This window comes from Eptatretus burgeri, chromosome 7, assembly GCF_056783735.1.
Source record: "Eptatretus burgeri isolate ZD-2024b chromosome 7, Ebu_testis_v1, whole genome shotgun sequence".
NCBI classification, from domain to species: Eukaryota; Metazoa; Chordata; class Myxini; order Myxiniformes; family Myxinidae; genus Eptatretus; species Eptatretus burgeri.
In genome coordinates, this window is record NC_140967.1 from 43,719,733 (window position 1) to 43,747,355 (window position 27,623).

Below are 27,623 nucleotides of genomic sequence, written 5' to 3' on the forward strand. Positions count from 1 at the left end.
AAACCAAGATGGAACTTTTCGGCCGCAATGACCAACAGTACATCTGGCGAGAGAAGGGAGAGGCCTTCGAACCGAAGAACAATACCCACGGTGAAGCATAGTGGTGGCAGCATCATGCTCTGGGGATGTTTTGCTGCTTGTGGTCCAGGAGCACTGTATAAGATAGATGGCACCATGAAGAAGGAAGACTACTTGGAAATTCTCCAAGGGAACCTGAAGCAGTCCGCTCGAAAGCTGAACCTCGGACGTCGCTGAACCTTCCAACATGACAACTCCCCAAAGCATACTTCCAAGTTGGTTGCTGGATGACTTCAGCAGAACAAGTTTGATGTTTTGGAATCGCCAGTTCAAAGCCCAGACTTGAATCCAATAGAGAATTTCTGGACGGAATTGAAAAAGAGTGCAAAAGAGGAAACCCACCAATTTGACTGAACTCTACCAACACTGTCAAGAAGAATGGATTAAAATACCTTCAAAGAATTGTAAGAAGCTGATTGATGGTTATCCTGCAAGACTGACTGAAGTTCTAAAGGTTAAAGGCTATGCAACAAAGTTTAGAGTGTGCTCTATGTAAACTTTTGAACTGCTATTTTTGTCACATCATGAATTAAACTGTGAATAAAATCATGCAAAGTACAAAAGTTGCAGAAACCTTTGATAGAAATAAGGAAGAATGGTTGAAATTTGTCTAGGAATGGAAAGAATTATGATTATTGTGGAGAAAAGAGGTATAAATGGAAGTCAACTGTATTCTGCTCAAGTGTATACAAACTTTTGGGCCTGACTACATATATATATATATATATATATATATATATATATATATATATATATATATATATATATATATATATATATATATATATATATATATATATATATATATATATATATATATATATATATACACACATATATGTCTTCTTCTTTCGGCTGCTCCCGTTGGGGGTCGCCACAGCGGATCATCCGTATGATCCACATAGTGATTTGGCACAGGTTTTACGTCGGATGCCCTTCCTGACGCAACCCTGGTCACCTCTTACGACACGGATATGGTACACCTATTTTAACCGGGGCATACACTGGGCCCAGTACACTGGTACTCACTTCGCCGACCTCGGAAGGATGACAGGCTGAGTCAACCTCCTGGTGTGTATTAATTCAAGTGGCCAACGGGGCTTGAACTCAGGACCTTTTGGATCCCTATCCACTACCAACACCAGGCATATATATATATATATATATATATATATATATATATATATATATATATATATATATATATATATATATATATATATATATATATATATATATATATATATATATATATATATATAGTGTGTGTGTGTGTGTGTACGTATTGGGTGGTCGCTAGACTACCGTTATTCTCAGGTTTTCCGTCTGTCTGTATGTATGTAATGGACAGCTCTGGAGGCCAGAGGAGTCAACCGATTTTGATGAAACTTGACTGATTGGTTCATACCAGGATCTAGTTGTATGCCTTTGAGCACTGTTGCTATGGACGCCACTGTTGCCTAGCAACGGGACTTTGAAATTTTTGAAAAAATCCGAAAAATATTTCTATGTATTTTTTTTGGAAAATCAAAAATCGGCTTCTGCGCTTTTATGCGCACTATAATCAACCTCTTTGTCAAAAAATTTCAGCCCGATCCGTCAAAAACTGTATGACTAGCATGCAATTATATAGCGACCACCCATGTCGCCTACGTGTGTGTGTGTGTGTGTGTGTGTGTGTGTGTGTGTGTGTGTGTGTGTGTGTGTGTGTGTGTGTGTGTGTGTGTGTGTGTGTGTGTGTGTGTGTGTGGACAAAACCGACGTGGGCAGCCTTTGCATTTTGAGATGCTTTCCAGTTTTTTTTTTTTTAATGCTGTGAGGAAACTTTAGTACATCACCGGTGATGACGGTTGTGGTGAAGTTGTGGTGAAGTTTCATCGAAATTGTATGTGTAGTTTCAGAGAATATCCGAGTGTTTACGTTCAAAAATGTATATGGCGACAGATATATATATATATATATATATATATATATATATATATATATATATATATATATATATATATATATATATATATATATATATATATATGTATGTATCTTGCATGCACTCAAGAAAAGAAGAAGGGATCTTTGACTGATCGAGGGTTAAACATGACAATAAACAAGTTTGAAGTTTTATTACTTGGAACCTCTTTGTCATTACTCATCAATAAATTATTATCTCAGTATTCTGGTGTATCTTGGGAGAAATAATTAATTAAAATAAAACCCACTTTCGATTCCGTTGCCTCTAATGAGGCGTTTCAAAATCTGCCCCTGAGGGTCGAATTCATCTCTGGCTGAAATAAGTCATGGTATAGGTGTTTATTCTCGTCACCATGTAATTAATCTGGGGTGTGTTCATTTACCAAGTTTCTTGTACAGAGCTCTCCAAGTGGCTTAAGTACTCAAGCAAACACTCCATTTGAAACTGTTGATCTTGGCAAGTGCTGGCTTGCTGCTTGGAAACTTAACACACCCCTGAACATCTCGTCAGCATACAGTGCATATAAAACTCCGCCAAAAGTAGTTGTTTTTATTAAAGACTTCAAATATTAATCATGACGGAATGAAAACGTACATTGTTCAGTTTTCAACGTGTTTTTTTTTTTTGTTATGTACATAAACTCATAGGTGATGGTTGAGTGTACAAAAGTGTACGTGTACATTTCATACAACTTTAAATTGTATGTGTACATTTCAAATTACGTTTACATAAATTCGAAAAGAAGAAGATTTTAAAAATCTCTCTGGAATTTCCCCGACTTCCGACTCATAAATACATCTGCAGGCATTTCACTACCAAGCCGATTTTGTTACCTCTAATGCTCATTTACTTCATATAATATGTGACATACATGTCCATCAGTTTGTTTGTAAATTTTGAACTTGCAAACTATTCAGCTTTGAAAAGTCAGGCCAAAACCAAGTGTTTTTTTTGTTGTTGTTACTTCACTATCTTCTTTCCTCCATTATGAGAATGCACCTTCATTGGGTGCTGTATATTGGATCGCTGTCACGCTCGCTGAGAACAAAACATGCATTACCTCATTTCCTCTGCATGGGTTGGAATCAACATGTCCCTTTGTTTCCTCAAAACGGTACGTTCATTTGATTAAAGAAGACGTGTTGTTCGGTCTTCAAATGTACACCAGAGGCCTGTGCGACTTGTTCCAAGTCGAGGCATATTTAAGCAGGCCGAAACAAAATTGCAGCTTCTGCAGCATGAAAGCGGGCTAACCAAGATGGCATGCCACCTTCTTAGTTAGGCTTTTTTTTGTTTCTTCATGATGATCACCCCTTTAATTATCTTCAAAAGGGGTGTTTAAATTTTCCCAAATACCCAATTTTCCTTTATGCACTCTCTTGGAGTTCCCTTAGTATGCATGCAAAGTTTTGGGCCGATAGGGTTCATGGTTTTGGAGTTATGGAGGACACACACACACACACACACACACACACACACACACACACACATTTATTTTTGTAGATTGATGGCATGTTTTTTTGGGGGGGGGGTGGGGGGGGTTCTCCTTTTTAATGCTGTATAAATGTAAAATCTCTACTCTAATTTTTTGAATTGAGAATAACACGTAGGATACCAGAAGACACTATCTTAAGTTAAAGTTTTCATATTTCAAAAATAAGTTTGCTTATTATGCAATAACATTTTGTGCAGTTGTGGAAGTGTATATTTTTCTGATATTTAACCTACATTCTGTTCATTCTGTTTATAAAAAAACATTTCAACAAATAAGTTGTATTTGATTTCAAAGATTAAAAAGAGATCATGAAGTGGTGGGGAGGATTTGGTGGAAGGCTTGTGATGGTTGGGTGCATATCAGCAAATGTACAAAATAGTTGGTCTAAAATAATAAGACATCTATTTGCCAAGCTTAAAGCTTGTTTTGTTATGAAAAATCTCGGCCAAAAAGAATGTCAGATTTTAATCAAAATAATATAGTTCAAATATTCAAGGCCAAAATGCATAATAATTATTTTTGTGTTTCTGCTATGTACTTCAGTTCTGTGTTGTGTATACAATTTGTGCTTCATTACTGTTATGTCCATGTATGTATGCTTAAGTGTCTTGTTTTTACTGTGCATGTGTCATTACCATTATTTAAATATATTTTGTGCTTCGTCTTGTGTTGTCTGATCTGTACATGTTGCTAAACTCCCCAACACATTTGTAATTTGCTTGTTACCTCTGCCACCGAAGGTGAAGGAGGTCACGTTTTCACCCCTTTCTGTCTGTTTGTTTGTTTGTCTGGTTGTCTGTGTACAGGATATCTCAAAAAGTTGTGGATGGATCTGGATGAAATTTTGTGAACAGGTTCGGTGTGTGATGATGAAGAATTAATTCAATTTTGGTAAAGATCCAAATCCGGATCCAGTTGTGATAATTTTTTAAGTGATTCTTCACCATTGAGAGATGGGCCAAAAACTAATATATAGCACAATGTCTCAAAAAGTTGTGGATGGATTTGGATGAAACTTGGTAGACAAGTTAGGTGTGTGACCATGACTAATTGATTCGATTTCGGTAAAGATCCAGATCTGATAATTTTTAAGTGATTCTTCACCATTGAGAGATAGGACCAAAAACGATATACAGTATCGCACGATATTTCAAAAATGTATTGGGCCACATATGTTCTCATGGATCAGGCATTATTGGTGACGCATTCTCCTTTTTAATGCTGTATAAATGTGCAATCTCTACTCTAATTTTTTGAATTGAGAAAAACAAGCAGGATACCAGAAGACACTATCTTGAGTTGAAAAGTTTTTTTCACTCAAGTTGAAGTGAGTTTCTTGAGTTGAAATGCTTTTATATAAACCGAATGAACGAATGAACGTCATTGGTGACGACAGCCAAGCTAATTTGAGACTGTGATGCATGCAGAGCAAAACAATGATGAAGAAGAAGAAGAAAGCACTTTTAACACTGTGACTATCCACAGAAATTCCCCAACGAGCAAAAATTGAGTTCTTCAGTGGCTTTAGCAGAAAATTAAACTCTATATTCCACTTTCATTCACTTGCAGATTAAGACTCGTATTGTATGTGTAAATGGTTTACAAATGCAATATGTTCCTTTGGAAAACTAAGCAGCAAAAAAGTAGAAGATTTTCCTTCAACTTCTCATTTGCATTCTTGTTGAATATGTGAAACATAAACTAAATGATGATTAATCATTAAATTTTTATCCCCATGCTTTAAAAAAGAAAATGGCAATGCCTCTGCGTTCACATGGTAGAACCAGGGAACAACTGGTAGGCGTGGATAACCCACAAAATATGTAACTGAGAAGAAAGTAAACACTTATTGGGGGGGGGGCAGGGAGGGGAGGGAAATCCCTGATTTTTAGCCCATTCCTTCAAAGCGGAAGATTGGGTTTTGCAATCACTTCTGTGTGTATCTGTCTGTCTGTGTGTCTGTCCAGGCCCTAACCTTTGTTTTTTAAACCATTTGAGATTTTGTCATCAATTTTTCAACAAAGCTTTATTATGAGAATATGGAGAACACAAATTAATAATTTTGTTAAAATAATTTTCATTGTTATGATTATTATTATTATTCTTTGACCCTTTTTTGGCCTTTTTCTTTTTATTTTTTGGCCTCTGAATTTTTGTTTTTTTGTTTTTCTCAGCAACCACTTGTCTGATTGCCACAACATTTTCAGGGTAGGAGCAATCCTACCCTTGGAGGATATTTTAATGATAATTGTGATGTCATAGGTCATGTGGTATGGCAGCCATTTTGGATTAAATGCAAAAAATATAACATTATATCTCTGAAACTGCTGATCAGAAAAATATTTGAAACTTGGCACATCTCATTCGACTCCCAATGGGGAATACAAGATTGTTAGGATGATGTCATCGGTGAAGTCGTTGACCAGCCATAAATGTATTAATCCAATTCCTTGTTTACCGTTGAGATTCAGTGTGTACGTCCAGGCTGTAGCATTTTTCCAATTGAGCTTTTGTCATCAATTCTTCCACAAACCTCTTATAAGATTGTGGAGAAGACAAATGAATATAATCTGCATTTATTATCTTGCCAAAACGAAGTTTTTGCAAGATATGTTCGTCAGCTTGTATGTTTTTTTTTTTTGTTGTTTTTTTTTTCTTTGTTTTTTGTTTGTCTGTAATCACGTATAAAAAAAAAATTTGCAGAGCACAGTTATCATTGGAAATTTTTGTAACTTCGCATATCAGAGGCCTATAGAGGTCTCTTTCAGCACATAAAAATTTGAAGGTCAAGGTCAAAGGTCAAGGTCACTTTGTCGCAAATCAGGGGAGTCGACGAAACCCTTATTTTTTGAGTAATTTTGATCGGATCGTCTTCAAACTTCATGGGAATATAGTTCATGGTCTGGCGCTCAGCTGATTAATTGTTGGTGGCGATTGGCCTTGACCTTCATGGTTAGCGCCTCAGGTCAAACATATTTGACCCCAAGGTCAAATTTTCAAGTTTTAGGAACCATATCGTGTAGTACCTCAAATTGAACACCTCGATGAGTGCTTTCTCGATATGTCAAACTTGAGACATTATGACATCATTTGGTGACGTTATGAGGCAAACGCATATTTTTCATGGTTACTCTGTAGAACGATTCTCATTGGAATCTCTCGTAGGCAGATATTCCTCAAGGAGTCGCTCCTGGTGGATAGCAGCTCTGTTCACCTCAATGTGACCTTAAAGAAGTCACACGTGGTCACCTTTTGGCAAGATACGTGTCACCCTGCGGGTGACATTGGTTTATTTATTTTTTTGTCACTGTCGTTTTCATCAAGTTTAGTTTGAGTACAAAGCCGACGTGGGCAGGTTTTGCATTTTGAGATGCTTTCCAGTTTTTTTTTTAATGCTGTGAGGAAACTTTAGTACATCACCAGTGATGAAGGTTATGGTGAAGTTTCATCGAAATTGTATGTGTAGTTTCAGAGAATATCCGAGTGTTTACATACTGACTGACTCACTGACGGACACTGTGCGATGCTCATACTTCACCTGAACTATGTTTCAGGTCGGCTAAAAAAAAGGTCACAATATTGTGTTCGGCTCTCTGACTGTCTGTCTGTCAGTCAGTCTGTCTGTGTCGGCCCATCCTTCACACTATCTTCTCCTAAACGGTTGTGCAGAAACTCACCAAACTTGGTAATGATCAACACATGGCAAGAAGGTGCTAAAGCAATATTATTTTGGGCCCCACCCCCTGGAGCTCTGTAGTGGGGTCAAAAGGTCAAATACCAGAAAATGCAATTGCAGGCACATTATAAAATGTTTTTTAATGAAACTTTATATATGAAATCAACTTTGGGGATGCATAACAGATTTTTTTAAATTTGATTTAATTTAATTTTTTTAAGATTTGACCCCCAATTTATGCCCAAGGGGGTGGGGACTCGGGGTCACATGGGTCAAAACAAATATTTTTTCTCTCAAAATTTGATAGAGTCATTCCTGGTCGAACCTTTTTCCATCTTTCAACTTTGTTTTAGGTGGGAAGTGTGGGGATTTGCAATGGTGCACCATCGACTTTGCTTCAGTGCAGAGTTACAGCAATTGATCTGATCTCAGAAAGAAAAAAGAAATGATAAAAATAGGCTAATAAATGGGTTCACACTTTTTTATCACTTTTATTTTATTTTATTTTATTTGGTTCTCCAGTGAGTACCAGCAGAAATTGTTTGGTACTCACGAAAACAAACATATGGTCAGCTTCGAAATTGATCATATCAGAATTATCACGGAAGAATCTTACCTCCACCAGCTGAGAAAACCTTCCATCAAAAGCCTCTGTTGTGCTAGTACGCTTTTAAGCTTTGGGAGCATCTTTGACATACACATTTAGTTGTTTTTTTTACCATGCATGAGTACCTAAGTACCAGTTATGTGAACTCCTCCTAGTAAATCCATTGTCATATATGATGTTTGAAAATTTTAATGTCGATTTAATGGAATGTTTTGTAATTGAAAATATAAAACTTTTCCATATTTATAATCAATACTCTGGTACAGAGCGTTGGTGCTACCAAAGCAGTCTCCTTGGCTATTAGACACAATCCTGGACGGGTCGACACTCCGACACAAGATACCAGCAACCTGGCACTCATTTTGCCGACCTCGGAAGGATGACAAGCAGTCAACCCCACCTGGTATTAATTCAACAACTGAGTGGGATTTGAACTCAGGATCCTTATTTCCCCAGCCCACCACCCTAACTATTAAGCCAACACCAGGCATATATTTATAATGAGAATTGATATAATCATATTAATGTTTGCAATTTGGTATCTGACTTTTTTGACTGCGATACATTCGGTCGTTACATATTCAATCTCACCAAACTTGACAGCAGGACTAAGGGTCACATGACGGAGGTTGGGGCGACTTCATTTGCCCCCCTCCCCAAAGGGTTTTCCACCTTGGGAAAAATCCATGTTAAGGTGTATATTCATGTTAAGATAGCTAATCATAGTGTTCTTCTAAGGCAAAAGTAAAACCAACAGAAATGATAACAGCATAATATTGATGTTATTATTCTTCTTCTCCCCTTCCCTTTGTAAGGGGTGAGGTCTGATTTAACCAAGTTTCTGCCCTGCCTTAACCACGATACTCCTCTACCTCCCTCTGTCCCAAGACAACTCTCTCAACTCTCCAACCACCCCCACCTTACGGATATCCCTCCTTACACCTTCCTGCCATCTTAACCGTGGTCTACCTATTTTTCACCTACCTTGCTCCCTCAACCTATTCGCTCTCTTTGCCATTCTCTCTTCTCCCATCCGCACCAAGTGTCCAGCCCATCTCAGCTGGCATTTTACTAATCTCACCATCAAACTCATGTGCACACCAATCTCCTCCCTCACTTCATCCATCCTCCTTCTATCCACCCTCTTCACTCCCGCAATCCTCCTGACCCAGATGTTCTCACAAACCTGCAGCCTCCGTTTTCTCTGTCAGTGCTACCATGTCGGGACCGTAAAGGTAGACTGGCGTTACACACGACATCAGAGTCTTCCCTTTCAAATTTCTTGATATCTTTTTGTCTGACATTACTCCCTGCACCCTCCTCCATGCATTCACACCCACCTGAATCCTCCTTCACATCTCTGCCTTGGAATTGCCATCCCCGGTCACTGTTCCTCCCAGATACTCAAACCTATTTCCCTCCCTGATATCCTTCCCCTCAAACCTGATATTAATTTATTTTCTCTGCTGCCTGACCCACATCACCTCAGTCTGCTCCATACTCATCTTCAGTCCATGTTTCGCAAATACCTCCTTCCACTCTCCAAATACTTCCTGCATCTCCCAAACACTCTCCACCACAACAGCCAGATTGTCCACATACAGCATCCTCCAAATACTATTCTTCATGCTCACCTTCCTGCTTACCAGCTCCATCACCATGATAAACATGAGTGGGCTGAGACAGCTTTCCAAAATCAAAAATCAATGCGCATGCTGAATTCCTCAGACATCCCAGAACCAACCAAAACTCTTCCCTTCATTCACTCTTGCATCCCTTCCATCAACCTAGCTTCTGCTTCCGGCACTCCCATCCATCTCAGTATTACCATCACCATCTGTCTTGGGACAGTGTTGAAGGCCTTATCCAGAGCCACAAATCCCAATACCATTTCACCTTGCACCTCCAACCTCTTCTCCACCAGCTGTCTCAGCGCAAACATCCCATCCGTCCTCCCCCTACCCTTTCTAAACCCCTGCTGCTCTTCTCCGATCTCCATCTCCACACTCTTCCTTATCCTCCAGCCAGAATATTCTCCAGCACCTTCAATACATGCCTTGGTCGCGTAATGCACCTGTACTTCCCCGGATGTTGAGCATTGCCCTTCCCATTCCATATCGGCACAATTAATCCTGTCCTCTACTCCTCTCGAATTGAACCCTCGCTCATACTCTATTCAACAGCCTCTTTGTCCACCTGAATTCGGCTTCTTCTACTGAAATTATCATCTCTGCACACACATCATCAATGTCTGGTGCTCTTCCCTTTCCTCACCTTAAATGTTGTCCAACTTCCTCCTCTGTGATCTCCACAAACTCTACTTTCCCCTCTACATAACACAGTAGCTCGAACTCGCCGTTGCTTCCTTCCCAGTTCAACAGCTCTTTGAAATATTCTTCCCACACTTTCAATACTGTCCCCTTCTTTTTTACAAAAAAAAAAATGTTATTACAAAACAATATTAATACTAATAAAAAAAATAGGACCACTGGGCCTGTATCTTATCTGGGCCCTGGCCTAATGCTGTAACTCAAATTTGGTAGCATTCTGACTGGTAGTTCTAGAGGAGAAGATTTTTGAAGGAATTTACGGATTTTCCCAATAATGTACTCGGTCTGCCATCTTGACACAATTCTGGTCACGTGATCGCATGACCTCCGCTATTTAACATCAGGACGCTGTCCTAATGTTGTAACCCAAATTTGGTAGCATTCTGACTGGTGGGTCTGGGGAAGAAGATTTTTGAAGGAATTTACTAAGTCCGCCATTTTGACCTCCTTAAAGTGTCGTGACCAGAATGAGCTTTGCCATCCGCATTACCAGTCAGGAGTGGAACCTTACTGCCAAATTTCAGCCAGATAGGCCCAGCGGTTTGGCCAGAAAAGTCAAAATAGGAGATTGACTGACGGATAGACAGTGCACGATAACAATACCTAATCTAGAATCCCAATTCCAGATAAGATAATAATATCCCCTCTCCCCAAGGGGTTTTTTCCTCCTTGGACAAACGCTGTGTTGACTTGTATAAATAGCTTATCGTGGCGATTCGTGGGGCACCCCTACCAAAAGTAAATAATGTCATACAAACACATATGATTACATTTTTAAACAGTTGTTACTGCTGTTTAACACTAAATTGAAAGAAATCTGTAGGAATCCCAACATACTCCACTTGAGGCATACTCCTTGAGGCATAATCCCAACATACTCCACTTGAATCCCAACCTACTCCATGCTTATCACGTCCACCACAAACTAACGGACGCGAGGCGAGCATAGATCTACTGTAATCTATATACCCTAAAGAGAATAATAACATGATCCTTCCTGTCGCTTCCTTTCGGAGTGAGTGTACTAGTCTCTAAAATGCAAAAGTTTTTTTTTTTCCTCTCTATAAGACTAGGCTTATGGAAGAGCATAGTTAAATTGACAAAGGGATAGCAGGGCAACAATTGGGCTGAAGCAGGAAAGAAAGAAAGAAAGAAAGAAAGGAAGGAATGTGGAGAACAGAGGAAACACTGTAATTAGCAAATTAGATGGTTGGGTGATAAAAGGTTAATGGGGGATGGCATGAGCTGACTGTACTGCCTGCTTGAAACCCTAGACAGAAGAGTAGGAAAGAATGGATTCTGTGAGGTAGTTCCATATTTGGGAAAAGTGTGGAACAAAAGAGCTGAGATGTGCATCTTGGAGTTGCTGGGGATGTTTGGAGGATGAGGAACAAGACTGGGCCCAACACATGGCCTTGGGGAACTCCAGCCTCCACTGTGAGAGGGGTTGAGAGAGGGCTCCATCGACAGCAATTGACAGGTTGTAATTAAAGTAGTGTTGCGCATAATGATCTGAAAATTTTACCCTTTTGTTTGTTCTTTCAGTCACTGTATATGTATATTCATATTTCCTGACAGTTGATTGAAGGGCTGGTAGAATGACTTCCAAGCTGTCCAGCATGGGGTTGAATCCCGATCCAGCTTTAAACTGTCATTCCGGTGTTTCACAGGTATGGTGATTCATCAATATGTGTGTGCCGACATTAAACAGACGTCCCGTCTGGAAGCATTAATTGGTGGATGTTATAGATCCAACGGTGTCCTTCACAAAAATGTCGGCGAGTTATCACCGATACCATGAGCAAATTCCAAATTCCTACCCTGACTGCTGGGAAGGCAATGGCAAACTACACAAAATAACCCTTGCCAAGAAACTGCCTCGGCAGCATCAACGCTCTGTAAATAGAATCAGGGAATCTCAATCTCGAGTTAATGATTTAATCAAAGCTCTTTCAGAGTGGAAACCAATCGAGGATTGTAGCACCAGCCAAAGAAACGGCTTAAATGGCAGAACTGATGTTCTGTGTAGAGCATGGTTCATGATCTCTGCAGTTTATTGCATTCACTTGTTCAGTTTCATACTTTCCAACCATCCAAAGTTTCCATGGATTGCCCTGGAATTAGACTTTAAGGTCCCGGTGTCCTGGTGACTCTCGCGATCATATACACACGGCGATGCTACAAGATGGATGCATCATGCGTATGGTGAAAGGATCTTGGAATGCACCAGGCAGATGTCATGCAAAAAGTTAATTTGGAATATTTCACCATGGGTGTATGTATGTACTGGGATTACATGGATTTGTCAAATGACCCACAAGTAGGTTCACACAATATCATTGCTAGCCCACTAGATATTTAAATGGGGATGGATTCAAAGTGTAAACTGTACACATGTACATTACACATCACTAAGCATCAAAGTTAACAATGACAAGCCCTGTTAGAACGGTCATCTTGTCACGAAAACTTCACTGAGGTCGACAAAATCATTAACACTGTGAAGCCAAGATGTCCGTCTCACAAAAGCCACTGCTATGGCAGAAACAATGGAACAAAAATTACCCCCCGTGTGGGGGTGACGGTCATCTCTATAATACCATAAGTTCTCAATGTTCAGTTCAGGTAACCACGAAACAGTCCAAACTAACCGTTTAGATTGAAATAGTTCACAGAGATACACTAGGATAATACTACTAATGACATAATTAATAAATATGTATTGTTAATTTAGTACCCGGATTAACACATCAGAATCACCAGTAAGTGCAATACGTGGTTTTCCGGTCCATCTACTATCTGGGGACATTTCACTTCCGGTTGTAGAAAAAAAACGAAAAAATAGGCTTAGCTCTCGGAGATTATGATAATCCTGTAGATTATTCTTCACTGATTATAATGCAACTTTCAGAATGAAAATTGGTCAAGTATTTATAGAGATATTGAGGTTTGAAAAATCGTTAGAGCAAGCAAATTCATTAATTATTAATTCCACAGAAGTTTCGTGACTGCACAAAGTAACATGTCAGGTATGAAAAAACATTTTGTATGTCACATTCATTAATTATTAATCCATTAATTATGGAATGTACTCATTGATATATTAATCAGAAAGCCCGAAGCATGTAGCATAATTTATCACATCCCTTCATCCGGGATCCGTGGCCTCGCCCCACAGCCTGCAGCCCTATGTCCGCCGGCATGATCGAGAGGAGCCTGTGAATTATCCCTGCTGATGCACTGAATTGATGCAATCGTTCGACCAGAATATTCATTGTCAAGATGTTGCGTGATTAAATCACCAATACAGTCACTCGAATTTATACCGCCGACATACTTCTTAACAATCACCTTCGCCCCAGAAACCACAGTCAATCTGAACCACGCTGGCCACTGCTCAGACGCCATGACCGGACTACAGCACAGTTCTACTACGCAGTTTGGTTAAAGATGACTCGGCATTTTGGCACGCGCACAAAATTGTATTTTGAAAATAAATGCCGACGTTTACATTTCGGGTTTTGAAACTTTTGCCCCTTCGGCGAAAAATGTATAAATATAAAAGGCTAAAAATGTGTTTTATATTTATATTTCATTTCTCCTTCCTTCCTTCTTTGCGAATCGCATCGGCGTTTTTGGCCATCTTCCAGATCACGTGACGATCAAACGGGAAGGAAATTCAAAAATCTGTCCGGTTAGATACAAGATAATATTTTTTACTATCATAATCAATAAACAGTTGCCGAATATCTTGTAGAATGGCAGACAAGATAGGTTTTGAAAATGGAGATTTTTTATAACTTACGTGACCTCGTGACCTCGTCCCTGGCCTTGAACCCGGCCAAAAGTTATATCGTTGTGCAACACTCATCGACCTCTATCCCACATACTAAGTTTCATCAAGATCGGAAAGAAAAATTGTTGACGGACGGACATTTGGTCCGGCTTTATTAGGTCATCTCGGTAGAGATGACCTAATAAACGAAATTTATCATATTTATTACCTCCTCCATTGAAGCTGGATGGAGCGAGAGGTTGTTTTCACTCGTATTTGTCTTTTTGTGTGTCTGTGAGCAGGATATCAAAACGTTATGAACTGATTTGGATGAAACTTGGTGGACAGGTCGATGTGTGACAAGGAATAAATGATTCGATTTTAGTGAAGATCTGAATCCAGATACTGGAGTTTTGTTTAAAGTGATTCTTCACCAATGAGAGATAGGGCCAAGAACGATATGTAGCATGATATTTGTGTATGGATTCGGATGAAACTTGGTGGATGAGTTGGGTATGTGACAAGAATAAGCCAATTTGAACTTGGTTTAGGTGCGGATCCAGATCTGGCCTATCACTGGGGAACAAAACATATACTGTTTAGCCTGGCGGAGGTGTGCACTCCACCGACTGCCTCTATAGTTTCTGTATGTGACAGTTTGCCAGTCTGTTTGTTTTGAAGTTAATAATATTGTTGTGTAACGCTAATGGGGGCATCATGAAACCTTTTGTGCCTAGGGAAAGTGAACATTATCTCGGAAAGATTGCCACTGTGTCCACTGTCCAGGATAGACTAAAGTTTGGCAAGTATACAATTCATTGTCCAAAATATATTTATGCAAAATTTTGAAATGAAATTCCTTAGCTACCCCAATGATGCAGATGCATTTATTTATTTATTTATTTTAAAACATTGATCAAAGACTCATGGAGGAGTTTGTATGTCGTGCACATGCAGGACAAACATATCAGAATAGAGTGTTTCTACACAAATTTTAAGGACATCAGTCAATCATCATCAACAACACATACAGTATGTGATATGGGATTTGCACCTGGGTTCCTCACATCAAGAGCAGGGGTTCAGATGTGAGCATGAACAGGCCAACCCATAGGATGTTACGGGAAACAATTTTTATACCTCCGCTGACGAAGCCGCTGGAGACATTATCTTTTTGGGCCCTACGTGCATCCATGCTATTTTTCTGTTTTCTCTGCAACCGCTTATCGGATTGACAAGAAATTTCACCATAAGTGCAACTAATCAGGTAGAATGATTTAATGATTATGATGTCATCGGTCACGTGGTGGAGCAATAGTGGAGCAGCAGGGGCCAGAAAAGAGGCTTATTTAGTGAGATACCCACACCAGCAGTACCACATTTTCTAATGTGGTTATTATTGACCACGTACTATCCCTGTACATGAAAACCAATGATGCCAGTCTGGGAAATGGTGGCATTCTGAGAAATAGGTGAATTAAGGTCGTTGACCCCTGAATTTGGCAATATTTAGTAAAACGGCTATGGTTTATATAATTTTCATGTTACAATACCTTGATATACATCAAACTAATCCTAAGACGATAGGCTATAACATGCAATAACAAAAAAAAACATGTGACTGATAATTGTAAGTGCAGAACCAATTTTATTACAAATTTTGCCCCCAAAATCCAAATTTTCGCATTTTTCAAATACTTTTAGCATCACTCAGCACATGCATAATATAAAAGTATCAAATGTTAAGCATAAAAAAGTTTCTCTAGGGTCTGCTGCTATTATTCATATATAATATATTCTATTATCTTAAAGGTAAATCATATTTTCATCACATTTTGTCCAAGATGTCTTAAAATACCTGAAAATGGTATTATTCAATACTCATGGCAAATGACCATTAATTTCATGTGAAATTTCTTTGAAATAATATATTGTTGTAAGGAATTATAATTGTTGATGAGTATATCAATAACACACAGGGATAGATCCAGAATTTTTGGAAGGGGTGGGGGAGGGGGGTCGACCTATGTACTAACACCCCCTCCCCCTTCCTAAATATCACTAAATACATATGCACTAAAAAAAAGTGCCAACCCTAAAATAGTGCCCCTGACAAAGAATATTGGATTATATAAGATGATCCCATATGCCACAATAATCCTGAGATGACCCCCACATTCCTGAGATGGTCCCCACATGTGGCACTGCTATAAATAGCACTCTCATCAGCCATGAGTTTACAATGTATATGAAATTAGGTCAGTCACACTTGAACAGATGTGATAGACTACACATACTGCATGCAGCATGTTTTATGTGACACCCTCTTCTCTGTTAAAATGTAAGTATGAAAATATTTGTTTCTATTTTTTTTTAATTATGAATAGTCTTGTGATGAAGATGTATTACCATGTAGCAAATTTTCTGATGGAAAAACATGTGGTATACTGAATGTTTTGCCTACAGGCTGTTGAGCTGGGTTTAAATAGTATTGTCATGAGAATGTGTCTAAAATGGAAGTCATTACTGCATAAATTTTATGTAAGGTACATGGTGTTGTGAAAAATATCCCCCCTAAAAGAATAAAGTCCTACCAATAGGGTTTATCCCTCGGTCTAAAATACTTATGAATTTACATTGAATTATTTTCAATATATTGGATTAAATAGACTTATTTTGCCAAACTATTGGTGACCAATATTTTTTACGCTTGCAGGCAGATCCACATTTTCTCTTCTTGTACTCAAGATTACTTCAACAGCACTGAACAGTCATTTATTACAATATGGATGCAGAATTTGACACTGCTCCCATTGCCAAGAAAGCTAAGGGAGAAGATACCATTGACATTGATAAGTGTCTTTTTTGCACAAAATCCTTTTCATCAAAGGAACAGCCAGTCACTCCAGTTCTTAACAAACTACGGTCCTTATTCTCAGCATGCAGACAACGGAATGACTCAGTTCGTCAGAAACTTTTGGCCCATGAATCTGATATAATTTCAGCAGACTGAACAGCAGACAATTCTTCTGTCAGTCTACTGCGTGACTGGTTGTGATACGGTAAGCTCTTTTTTCGGCCATGGAAAGCGCACTGCCTTTAGGATAATGATGCAGAAAGCCGACCAGTTCCAGCCTCTTGGTCTGCTCAGATCTGATGAGCAAAACATTTCAAAGGAGATAGAAATGGCAGCCACAAAGTTTGTTGGCTGCATGTATGGCAAGACAAACTGCATGTCATTGAATGCCCTGAGGTGTCAGAAGACTGGACAGTGGAACATCCAGGGAAAGAAACTACGACCAACAGAAGACTCTTTCAGTCTGCATCGACTTCGCTCTGCTTATCAGCTGTTAATATGGAGACAAGCTGCTTACCCTTCTCCAACCTTACCTGATGCAACAGCATATGGCTTCGAACACAGCCCAGGTGGCACTGGTCTCCAGCCTCAAATGATGAGTCAATCGCCAGCTGCTCCAGAGTTGTTAAATGACCTTGTGTGTGACTGTCAACCCAATACCTGTACAGTGGAGTGTTCTTGCTTGGAGAGTGGCCAACCATGCACAGCAGCATGCACCTGTGAAGCCTTGGTGGATGGAGGGGACAAATCATGTTCAATTCCCTTTACTCTCTCTGCATTTTACAGTGATAATTCAGACTCAGATGCAGACAAGATATCAACATAATATGTAACAATAATGTTGACAGTTTCCTGGTATTTATCTTAGTAACTGATAATTTTGTTAGAAAGATTGCATTTGATGCCAAAAGTGGAGAGTTTGTATAAACAGCCATTATAGTCCTCAATATTTCTTTGAAATTTATTTTCAACAAAGTACATTGAAAAATTACCATTAAAAAAAATATTTATAGTAAAAAGAATTTGTACCCCCCCCCCCCCATTTACACAAATCCTGGATCCATCCTTGTGTGTTGTTGATATACTCATCAACAAATATAATTCCTTGTGACAATATAATATTTGAAACATTTTTCTCTTAATAAATATGAAATTAATCAAGTTAATGGTCATATGCCATGAGTACTGAATAATACCATTTTCAGGTATTTTCAGGCATCTTGGACAAAATGTGATGAAAATGTGATTTACACAAAAGATAATACAATGTATTATATTTGAATAATTGCAGCAGACTCGAGAGCAACTTTTTAATGCTTAATATTTGATACTTTTATTTTATGCATGTGATGAGTGATGCTAAAAGTATATGAAAAATATGAAAATTTGGATTTTTGGGGCAAAATTTGTAATAAAATTGGTTCTGTACTTACTATTTTCAGCTACATGTTCTTTTTTGTTATTGCATGTTATATAGCCTATTGTCTTAGGATCAGTTTGATGTATATCTAGGTATTGTAACATGAAAATTATAAAAACTATTGCCGTTTTAGTAAATATTGCCAAATTCAGGGGTCAACGACCTTAATTGACCTATTTCTCAGAATGCCACCATTTCCCAGACTGGCATCATTGGTTTTCATGTGCAGGGATAGTAGGTGTTCAATAATAACCACATTAGAAAATGTGGTACTGCTGGTGTGGGTATCTCCCTCTTTTGGTGGCCCCTGCTGCTCCACTACAACCATGTTGGAAAAAAGGAAAAAAAATTGGACCTGCGTATCTCCGAAACTGCTCCATGAAAAATTGAAACTTGGCACATGTCAAGTACTCCCCTTGGGAAACGAGTGATTTTTTTTTTATGTCATAAGTGGTTTCGTTATAACGTCATAAATGCATATGTCAAACGTTTTATCCAATCAGTATGAAAATTTTCAGGGTCATCTACGGCTAAATTGTTTGGGGGGAAAAAAATTGATGACATCATCGGTCACATGGTTCAGCAGCCATATTTAAAACCTTCAAAAATCATCTTCTCCAAAATGGCTGAACAGATCAAGGCAAAACTTTACAGTTATGATCGCCTATCCATGAGGAACAAAACGTTATCCACCTACGATGTCATGTCATGTGGTTTAGCAGCTATGATTTTTTTGAAGAATAAACCTTCAACAATCATGGACTCATGGACTTAGGGTGGCTGGTTCATGGTTTCAGCACCCACAGGCTCATCGCTGGACTTGCTATTCCAACGCTGGTGTTGTGGCAAAGGAGATTGAGCATGTGCTCGTTGATGGTCGCTGGAAGATGATCCAGAACTGCAGGGTCTAACGGAGTGCTCAGTTCCTCAATACTGATCACAGGCTTGTTGTAGCAATTCTAAAGTTGCAGCTTAAATCTGGGAGAACGGTACCATCCTAGCCTCGGCTGGATGTTGGCAAGCTCAAAGATGAGAGGGTAGCTGAGGAGTTTGCGAACAGGCTGAGTGGGGATTTGGGGGTCTGGGTGTTTTAGAGAATCCTGAAAGGTTGTTGAATGTCTTCAAGACCACCATCCTTGATGTTGCCGGTAGATGTCTTGGAACTCAGCAGAGGGCGAAGAAGAATTTTGTCTCTCAAGGGACATTGAATTCTATTGACCAGAGTCGCAGGACCAGGCTTAATGGCAGAGCTGAGCTGTTCAGCAAATTGAGGCATAAAACTATGTACACTGAGGGTGGACAAGGAAACCTCGATCTGCGAGGAATTTGAAAGGGGGTTGAGCATCACTTATGGTCAAGTGATTCTCGTCCTTACAGGGTAATTCGCACATTGCGTTCATCCAAGCCCATTCCTCGGTGTACTGCATTTGAAGCAGAGGGTGGTGGGCTTGTGACAGAGAAGTCCGAAGTGAAGGCCCGCTGGGCCGGTTACTTTGAGCAGCTGCACCAGGCTGATCCACCAGCTGTTGAGTTGGATGTCATGGGTGTTACTATCCCTATTGCTGACCCCCCAATCAACTGTGATCCATCTTCGTTTGTGGAAACAGGCTGCGGTGAACCGGTTGTAATGTGGTAAATCTGCTGGGATGTGGCATTCATGTTGAACTTCTCAAGGCTGGTGGAAATGCTGTACTCGTATTATTGCATGTAGTTCTGTGCTCTGCCTGGAACACAGGCATCATCCCAACTGACTGGAAGATGGGCCTCGTTGCCCCTCTCTGGAAAGGGAAGGGTGATCGTCAGGATTGTAGCTACTGAGGGGTGACGTTTCTCTCAGTGCGGGGCCAGGTGTTTGCTCGGATAATTCTTGATAGGTTTTGCCACCATCTGCTTGAGCAACAGCACCCAGAGCAGTCAGACTTTACACCAAAGAGGTTAACGGTTGACCGTATATTTACTCTTCAGATCCTCACCAAATGCAGACGAGAGTTTCGGCAGGGGCTCGCAGCCCATGTTGATCTCTGCAAAGCGTTCACTTCAGTGAATCGGGATGCCCTCTGGAGGATTCTTGGTCTTGGTGGGGTGCCACCGAAACTGATCAATCTGATGTCTGAACTATACTCTGGTACTGAGAGTGTTGTAAGATGTGGTGCTACCATTTCCAACTTATTTCCAGTTGTTTCTGGAGTTCGTCAGGGGTGTGTATTGGCCCCCACACTTTTCAGCACTTGTATGGACCGCATTCTGGGGAGGATGTCGGAGAGATCAAGCTGCGGTGCATCGTCTGGTAATGTCAAGATCTCTGACCTTGATTTCACAGATGATGCAGTCATCTTTGCGAAGACTCTGGATATCCTTTTGGGGCCCCTCGAGGTGCTGAATGAGGAATCGGAGCCACTGGGATTACGGGTTTCCTGGGTCAAAACTAAGATCCAGGCTTTCAGTGACATCTTGGATGCTGCTATCTTGTCTGTACCCGTTTGTGGTGAGGATGTTGAAGTCACGGAGAGATTCCCTTTCCTTGGTAGTGATATTCATGTGTCTGCTGGCTGTGAGCCAGAAGTCAATGGGCGTCTGTGTTGGGCCTGGAGTGTCATGCTGCTCTGGCACATGCTCCCATACCTGACCTGACCTGACAAACATTCTTCTCTATTCTCTATAATTTGACCAAAGTCATCTTCCATCTGCTTGGAAGTCAGCTAACATTACCTTCATCAACCATCCTTGTTGCTTTTTTATTGCACGAGCAATAACTACTTCCACTCGCTGTGAAGCTGTGTTGGATGCTTTGGTTTGAACCGCCGCTTAAAATGAGTGAAATGAAACGTTTTGAAAATTTTGAATTATTCTCACTCAAATTTTAACATCACTGCAATGCATATTGTTTTGTTGTTTAAACTTTCATTATAGGTGAAGTATATATCTTATATTTTATCACATAAGAAGATGACTTGTAATACAGTAAACCCTCCAATATCACGGGGGTTAGGTTCCTGGAGAATGCCGCAGTAATTAAAACCGCGATCGTGGAAACCAAGGACCAATGGGAAAGCCAGGGTTCGGTTCCTGGGTTTCAGAAAATAGAGGAAAGTGGACGGCAGCCAGAGATAAACACGTCACAATTGAAATAAACATGTAAATGTATACTGTCGAACCCTGCTATTCGTGGATTCGCTATTCAATGGCCCCGTATATTTGCAGGTCATAAAGTTTGTGCTGCTTCAACATTCGCGTATTCTCGTATTTGCGGGTTTATTTATTTTACTTTTGTTTAAGTTTTTAAAATTATTATTATTATTATTCTTTTTTTAACTCTTCGGGACTGGTCTGCTATATCCACCTCGGAAATTAGAAATCAGCCAACATCACAGCATTACATTAAAAAGGTACAAAAACAGATCCCCCTTAACTGCAGCCCAATTAGCTTACTGTACTTCCAATCATCAGCAAGGTCATGGAATCCAGCATTGCAGTTGACATAAAATCATTCCTTTTCTCTAACAGCCTCATCTCAGATCATCAATTTGAATTCAGACCTGGTCACTCTACCTTGGACATGCTGCTTCTACTCTCCCAACAATGGATGGAAGCCCTCAATATCAGATATGAGATCAGGGCCATCTCTCTAGACATATCTCGAGCTTTCGATACAGTCTGGCATCCTGCCTTGCTCTCCAAACTGTCTGTCTATGGAATCAAAGGCCATCTCCACTCTTGGATTCCTGACTTGCTCCTCTCTCGTAGACAACGTGTGGCTCTCAACAGAACCCTTTCATCTCCTCTCCCTCTTCAGGCTGGAGTACCCCAGGACAGTGTTCTCGGCCCCATATTATTGCTCATCTTCATCAGTGATCTCACTGACTCTGGAAAATCCTCTTTATCTCTTTGCTGATGACTCCACTCTCTGCTGTAACATCTGCCATTCTAATGACAAGCAGTGGCCTCTTCCCGCTTCTCAGACCTTGACAAAATCACAAACTGTTCAAACACATTTTTACTTATGTATATATTGTCCACCCTTTGCATTCTCCCTTACCCCTCATCGTTGTCTGCATCCCTTGTTTGTCCATGTCTCCATCTCCTTTCTCCCTCCACCCTGCTGTTGTTGTTTCCCCTTTTCCTGCTGTTCCCTTTGTGTTATGTTGTGTCCTGATTTGTTCTGTGTAATCGCTCGTCATAGAATTTGTTTGTGTTTTTGTAAACAATGCCCTGGCATTTGCGGACCCCAACATTTGCAGCATTTTTCAGGAATGTACTCCCCCCCCCTCCCCCAAAAAATAGCAGGGTCCGACAGTATATAATGCATCCTTAACTACCTTACCTTGAACCACGATCTTCCTTGCTTGGAAATCAAGGTAGCAGAGACATCGTCTTCCAGAATAATCCTGTCTCATCAGTGTTAAAACCTGCTCTGTCATAAATTCCTTTGCCTCGATTTGTTTCATGAGCTGAGGTTGAGAATGTGTGTTTGAGAATGGAGGTCGAGTCTTGGCGTCAGAAATTAAGGATTTTGGAATAGTGGTTCGAGTACGGGTGTCGGAAAATGAAAGTTTGGGAATGAGGTTTGAAAAAATGAAGGTTTAGGAATGAGTAAGAATGCAATGGGGAAGGTTCAACGTACAAACATTGACCCCTTAATGGCTGCCCACAGATGCCACATTTTCACCTCGAGCCCACCGATATAACAACTTGGTCTCTTCGCCCGTCATAACCTTTCTGTGCCTTTTGGCATAACTAACTTTGTCCATCGCTTTACGTTTGGGTGCCATTATAAAAGCAGTGCAGGAGAAACAGCACAAGGCTCGTAATGGGAGGAAATCGTTCATGCATGGGACGTAAACGACGACTCATCTCAGCTCAAAAAACACGATAACGAAATCAGAACACAATCGGTTTCACGCGATTGGTTGAAACCAGCGATATTAGAACCTGTGATATTTGAGGGTTTACTGTACTGGCTACCACAGGGTGGCACTGGACGATACACATTTACATGGAGAGAACTTGTGTCTTCTATCCCTTGGGTCTTAGGGATAGGAAGAGAACCCCCTCCCTGAACATCCTTCCCAGATATGCTACCCAAACAGAAACCATAGTTGAGGTGCCCTTAGGCAACATGCAAAATTTGAATTGATTTGGTTCAGTTTTTGTTTTTTTTTTAAGTTTTTGAAGCATATATAAAATATACAAATGACGATGGTTGGGTGGGGGACTATGTTCACTGATACCTTCCTGGTGTCTAATGAGGTCAGACAGGGTGGTGTCATGTCCCCCTTTCTGTTTAACGTGTACACAGATGATGTGTCAAAAAGTTTGAATAGTGCAAAGGTTGGTTGTAAAGTGTCAGGAATGTCTGTCAATAACATGTTATGCTGATTATATGAATCTACTGGCTCCTTTTATGTTTGCCTTATGGATGTTATTGGAGATTTGTTAACAGAAAGCTGCTAAACATGATATCGTGTACAACACCACTAAATTGGTATGCACGGTGTTTCAGACTCGACAGGTTAGGTTTGACCACGAGCCTGATTTTTACTTGTATGGTGGCAAGTATACATAACTAGGTCACATCATCATTAATAATATGCATGATGATCACGACATGAAGCGACAATATCGCTCCAGGTGCGAGCAAATATGCTGCTCCATCGGTTTTTCATCTGTTCTGATGAAATTAAGTGTCATTTGTTTCACTCCTTCTGTTGCAACCGATATTGTTCAACTTTGTGGAGCAATTTTGTTTCGTCATCCACGCATAAAATCAGTGTCGACTATAACGATGCCTTTCGATGGTTGTTGGGCCTTACTAGCCGGGCTTCCAAAACTTTTGCAAATCATAAGGTGATGTCTTTTTACGAATTGCTCACGAAGTCAGTGTATAGCTTGAGAAACCGTGTCATTATTACTGACAACATGCTCGTGAAATCATTCATTGTTGTTCGCCTTAGTGCTTCATCACTTGTACAGAGGTGGAATGAATAACTTTCTTTTTGTGTGATACTAATACTGTACTGTACAGTGATTGATGATTTCACGTATGGACTTTGTGTTTGAAATTACGGAATATTATTATTATATATAGAAAAATCACTTGTATGGTATAGATTTGTGAATGTCTTAAATGTGCTGAAGTTGTTTTTGGACATCTCCTTCTCCTCCAACAGATTGTAGCTTCAGAACTGCACATAGCAAAGATCTGGACCGACATCAACGTACCCACACTGGTAAGTATGATCAGTTTGTCCATGCCTCTTGGCAGTTTTAGAGGTGGGGCAGGGTAGGATTTTAACTTGGAGTTATGGATGTCTTCGAATATCCTTTCCTTGTCTGGCATTTGTTTACTGCACAACCTCATGAGCCTTAGATCAATGTTTCATAAAATAAAAGGATGAATGCCATTGTCTGTCTACTTTGCCACAGGTGAGCGTCCATTTAAATGTGATGTGTGCGGCAAAGGTTTCTCACGACGTGACAAGCTGAAAGTACACACTCGGCTGCATTCAGGGGAGCGCCCACATGCATGTACCCTCTGTCCATACGCTGCTGCAGATGGAAGCAGCCTCAGCAAGCACTTGCGTGTGCATCGTGATGAGAGGCCGTTTCGTTGCCAGATCTGTCCCTATGCAAGCCGTAACTCCAGTCAGCTCATTGTACACCTGCGTTCGCACACTGGTATGCTTGCCTGCCTGTTCGTGTAACTTTGATTGGAAATCAGACCTATCAGCTTAATTTTATTTGTGGGGAAGGTATTGGAAACATTGATTAGTAATCCAGTGAGGAACCCTTTAGATAAATCCAAATTTGTTTAAGATAGTCAACACAGGTGTACAGCTTCCAGAAGGCATTTAATGAGGTACCATACCAAAGGTTTGTGTTAAGGTTGGTCATAGCTCAACAAGGGCTTATCTGACTTGAGTTTAAGGCTTATGGAGTTGGTAGAGTAGAACACCAGATGGAGAACTCCTTTCAGGATAGGAAGTCAACCAAGGGGTCAAGAGGAATGTCTAACTGGAGTATTGGGGTAACTCGGGCATTCGTGTTCAGACCATGATATTGTTTGTAATTTATTTCAGTGATTTGGACAGCAGGGCTTAGAGTACAATTTAAAATTTCCATATGACAACCTTAGTGGTAAGGAAGCTAACAAAGAGTGGGGTGATAAGATTCCTGAAAGCCTAAATGTTCTCATTGCGGAGGCAGAAAAGTTGCAGATGCCGTTCAATATTGGGTTCTTATGGATCATGCAAGGAACAATTTTGGATTGTGTGTAAAGCAGCAGAAGGATCTCGAGGTCGTTGTGGATTATGGGGTTTCATCATTCAGCGCAGTGTCGGACAATAACGTGAAAAGCAAATAGGATTTTTGGGTTTGCATTCGCAAGAGGATCATTTATAGATTGAAGGTGTCATTAACATTAAACAGGAACGGTGCGAGGCCTCACTTGGATTATTGTGTTCAGCTCTGGTTTCCGTGTTTTACGAAGGATATGACATCGCTACCATATAAGGTGTTGAGCACAGTTTGAATTCCACACACAAGTTGGTTAAGCTATGCAGAGCAGCTGAGGGAATCCGAGAGTTTTACATGAGAAAGGAGGTGATCAAAAGACTATCTCGTAGAAATGTTTGAGATAATGATCAGTATTTAGAAAATAGATGCAGGAAAGTTTATTTGTTTTTTACTGATGGATTGCAACAGGACAAGGGGGCATAGCTTGAGAGTGAAAAAGAGATGGGGAAGAAGTGAGGCAGGGGTATTTATCAGTCGTTAATGTATGGAATGGTCTTCCTGGAAGGTTAGTCATGGAAGGGACAAGCCGATAGGTTTAAAATTGAATTGGATAGGTACCTTGAAGCAATGGGAATTGGGGGGGGGGTGAGAGGGGAGGGGAGGGGAAATGGGAATCACCAGGATGTCGGCAGATATGGTAGGTCGACTCTAAGGCATGTTGTGCTGTGCTGATGGATATTTAAGATGTTCTGATTCTTATAAGCACGGGGTCTTGTTTTATGTGAATATCTTTTGCGTTCATTCAACCCTCACCCAACTGCCATTTTCACCCTCAAAAAAGGATATTAAAAAAAAAACGTTTTCATTTCAAAAAGTTATTACAAAAATAAATGTATGAGAACAGCACTCGGTAGAGCGCATACTGTTGTGGGCCGGGTATCGGCGGTGAGCACGACCGCTAGATGGAGCAGTAGAGTCTGCTCCACCGAACACCCGGAATCTAGATCGTACCTTTCCGATAACTCCGAAGGTACAGGTCCCTTACAGGACCGTGAATAGTCAATAATTCAACCGCGTGGGACAGGGTTATTTGCCAAACTTCAAAATACCTAGAGGCCCACGTGGCGAGCTACCGAGGAATTCACACCCTCGACGGAGCTCGAACGGGACGAGCCGTTACCGTGCTCGACCCGTGCGTAACCCGAGCGGATGGTTACCGAGGTCCCGTCGGTCCAAATGCACAACTATGGCAGCAACGGCCTTTTTAATCCCCCAACACGCACCATGGCGAGCCAATGAAGGAAAGGACAAGGACGAGCTGGTACATTCAACAAAATGGATATTTATTTACAATAGGGGGGAGGGAACACACAAAGAGCAGAGTTAAACTGACTGAGCAATGCAATCATGTACAAGCGAAAGCCCTTACCAATTCCTACTTACAGACGGGGCCCAAGGACACACACGCACACACAAATACCCAAAAGAAGATGGATTTCAACGGTCTTTATTCGGCTCTCCAGCCGAGGAGGATAGTTCGGCTGGGAGTCAGGACGGCTGTCTACCTGGCCGCGAGCGTGCGGCTGGACGTCCACCCCTTCCCGGAGCTCCGGTCGCCAAAGGATGGACCAGGACAGCCAAATCCAGAGGAGGCGAGACGAGGTGACCTCCCGTGTTGAGTTGGCCGATCGCTTGTCGTACTGCACCGGACGAGACGCCTCGTTTCCGCGGGGGTGCAGCCAGACGCAGACCAGACCGAAGACGCGCTCAAGCACACGGGACCAATCTCCTCTCTCTCGACCCGACAACCAGGATGCCACTCCGAGTGCCTGGGACGAAGGATGAAGGGTGGACGCCAACCAGCGTGAGCGCGAACGAAGCAGCGGGCGCCAGCAGACAAGGTCAGGCGATCCTGCAGACCAAAAACCAACTCAACTCAGATCCCTTCTGTCAGATCGTGCCAAACTATTATTCACCCCCTCTCCAGAGGGGAGGAGCTGCCTGCCATGGACCAGCTCTCGCTCACTGGACGGTTTTGGCACGCAAAATGCGTTCGTCACCCCCGTGATTGGCCAAAAGGGGTGCCAAGTCCGCTGATTGGACCGGGGGGCGTGGCGGCCGCCACGGCGGACCGCCCCTCAAACAGGGAGAGTAACATTCTCCTGCGTTGTGGCGCTCATTGA

The 27,623-nt window shown here is 40.9% G+C and overlaps 1 protein-coding gene across 5 annotated transcripts in view; it reads left to right on the forward strand.

Annotated features, from left to right (window-relative positions):
• Positions 1 to 27,623, forward strand: part of LOC147023133 (uncharacterized) — a 65,947-nt gene that overhangs the window by 30,630 nt on the left and 7,694 nt on the right. For 3 of the 5 annotated variants that reach the window (XM_085888254.1, XM_085888253.1, XM_085888251.1), the window contains 2 exons: positions 24,375 to 24,434; positions 24,631 to 24,882. In XM_085888254.1, the coding sequence (XP_085744380.1) occupies positions 24,375 to 24,434; positions 24,631 to 24,882 (312 nt within the window). The remainder of the gene's footprint in view (positions 1 to 24,374; positions 24,435 to 24,630; positions 24,883 to 27,623) is intronic. The other 2 variants (XM_085888252.1, XM_085888255.1) reach the window with 1 other exon arrangement.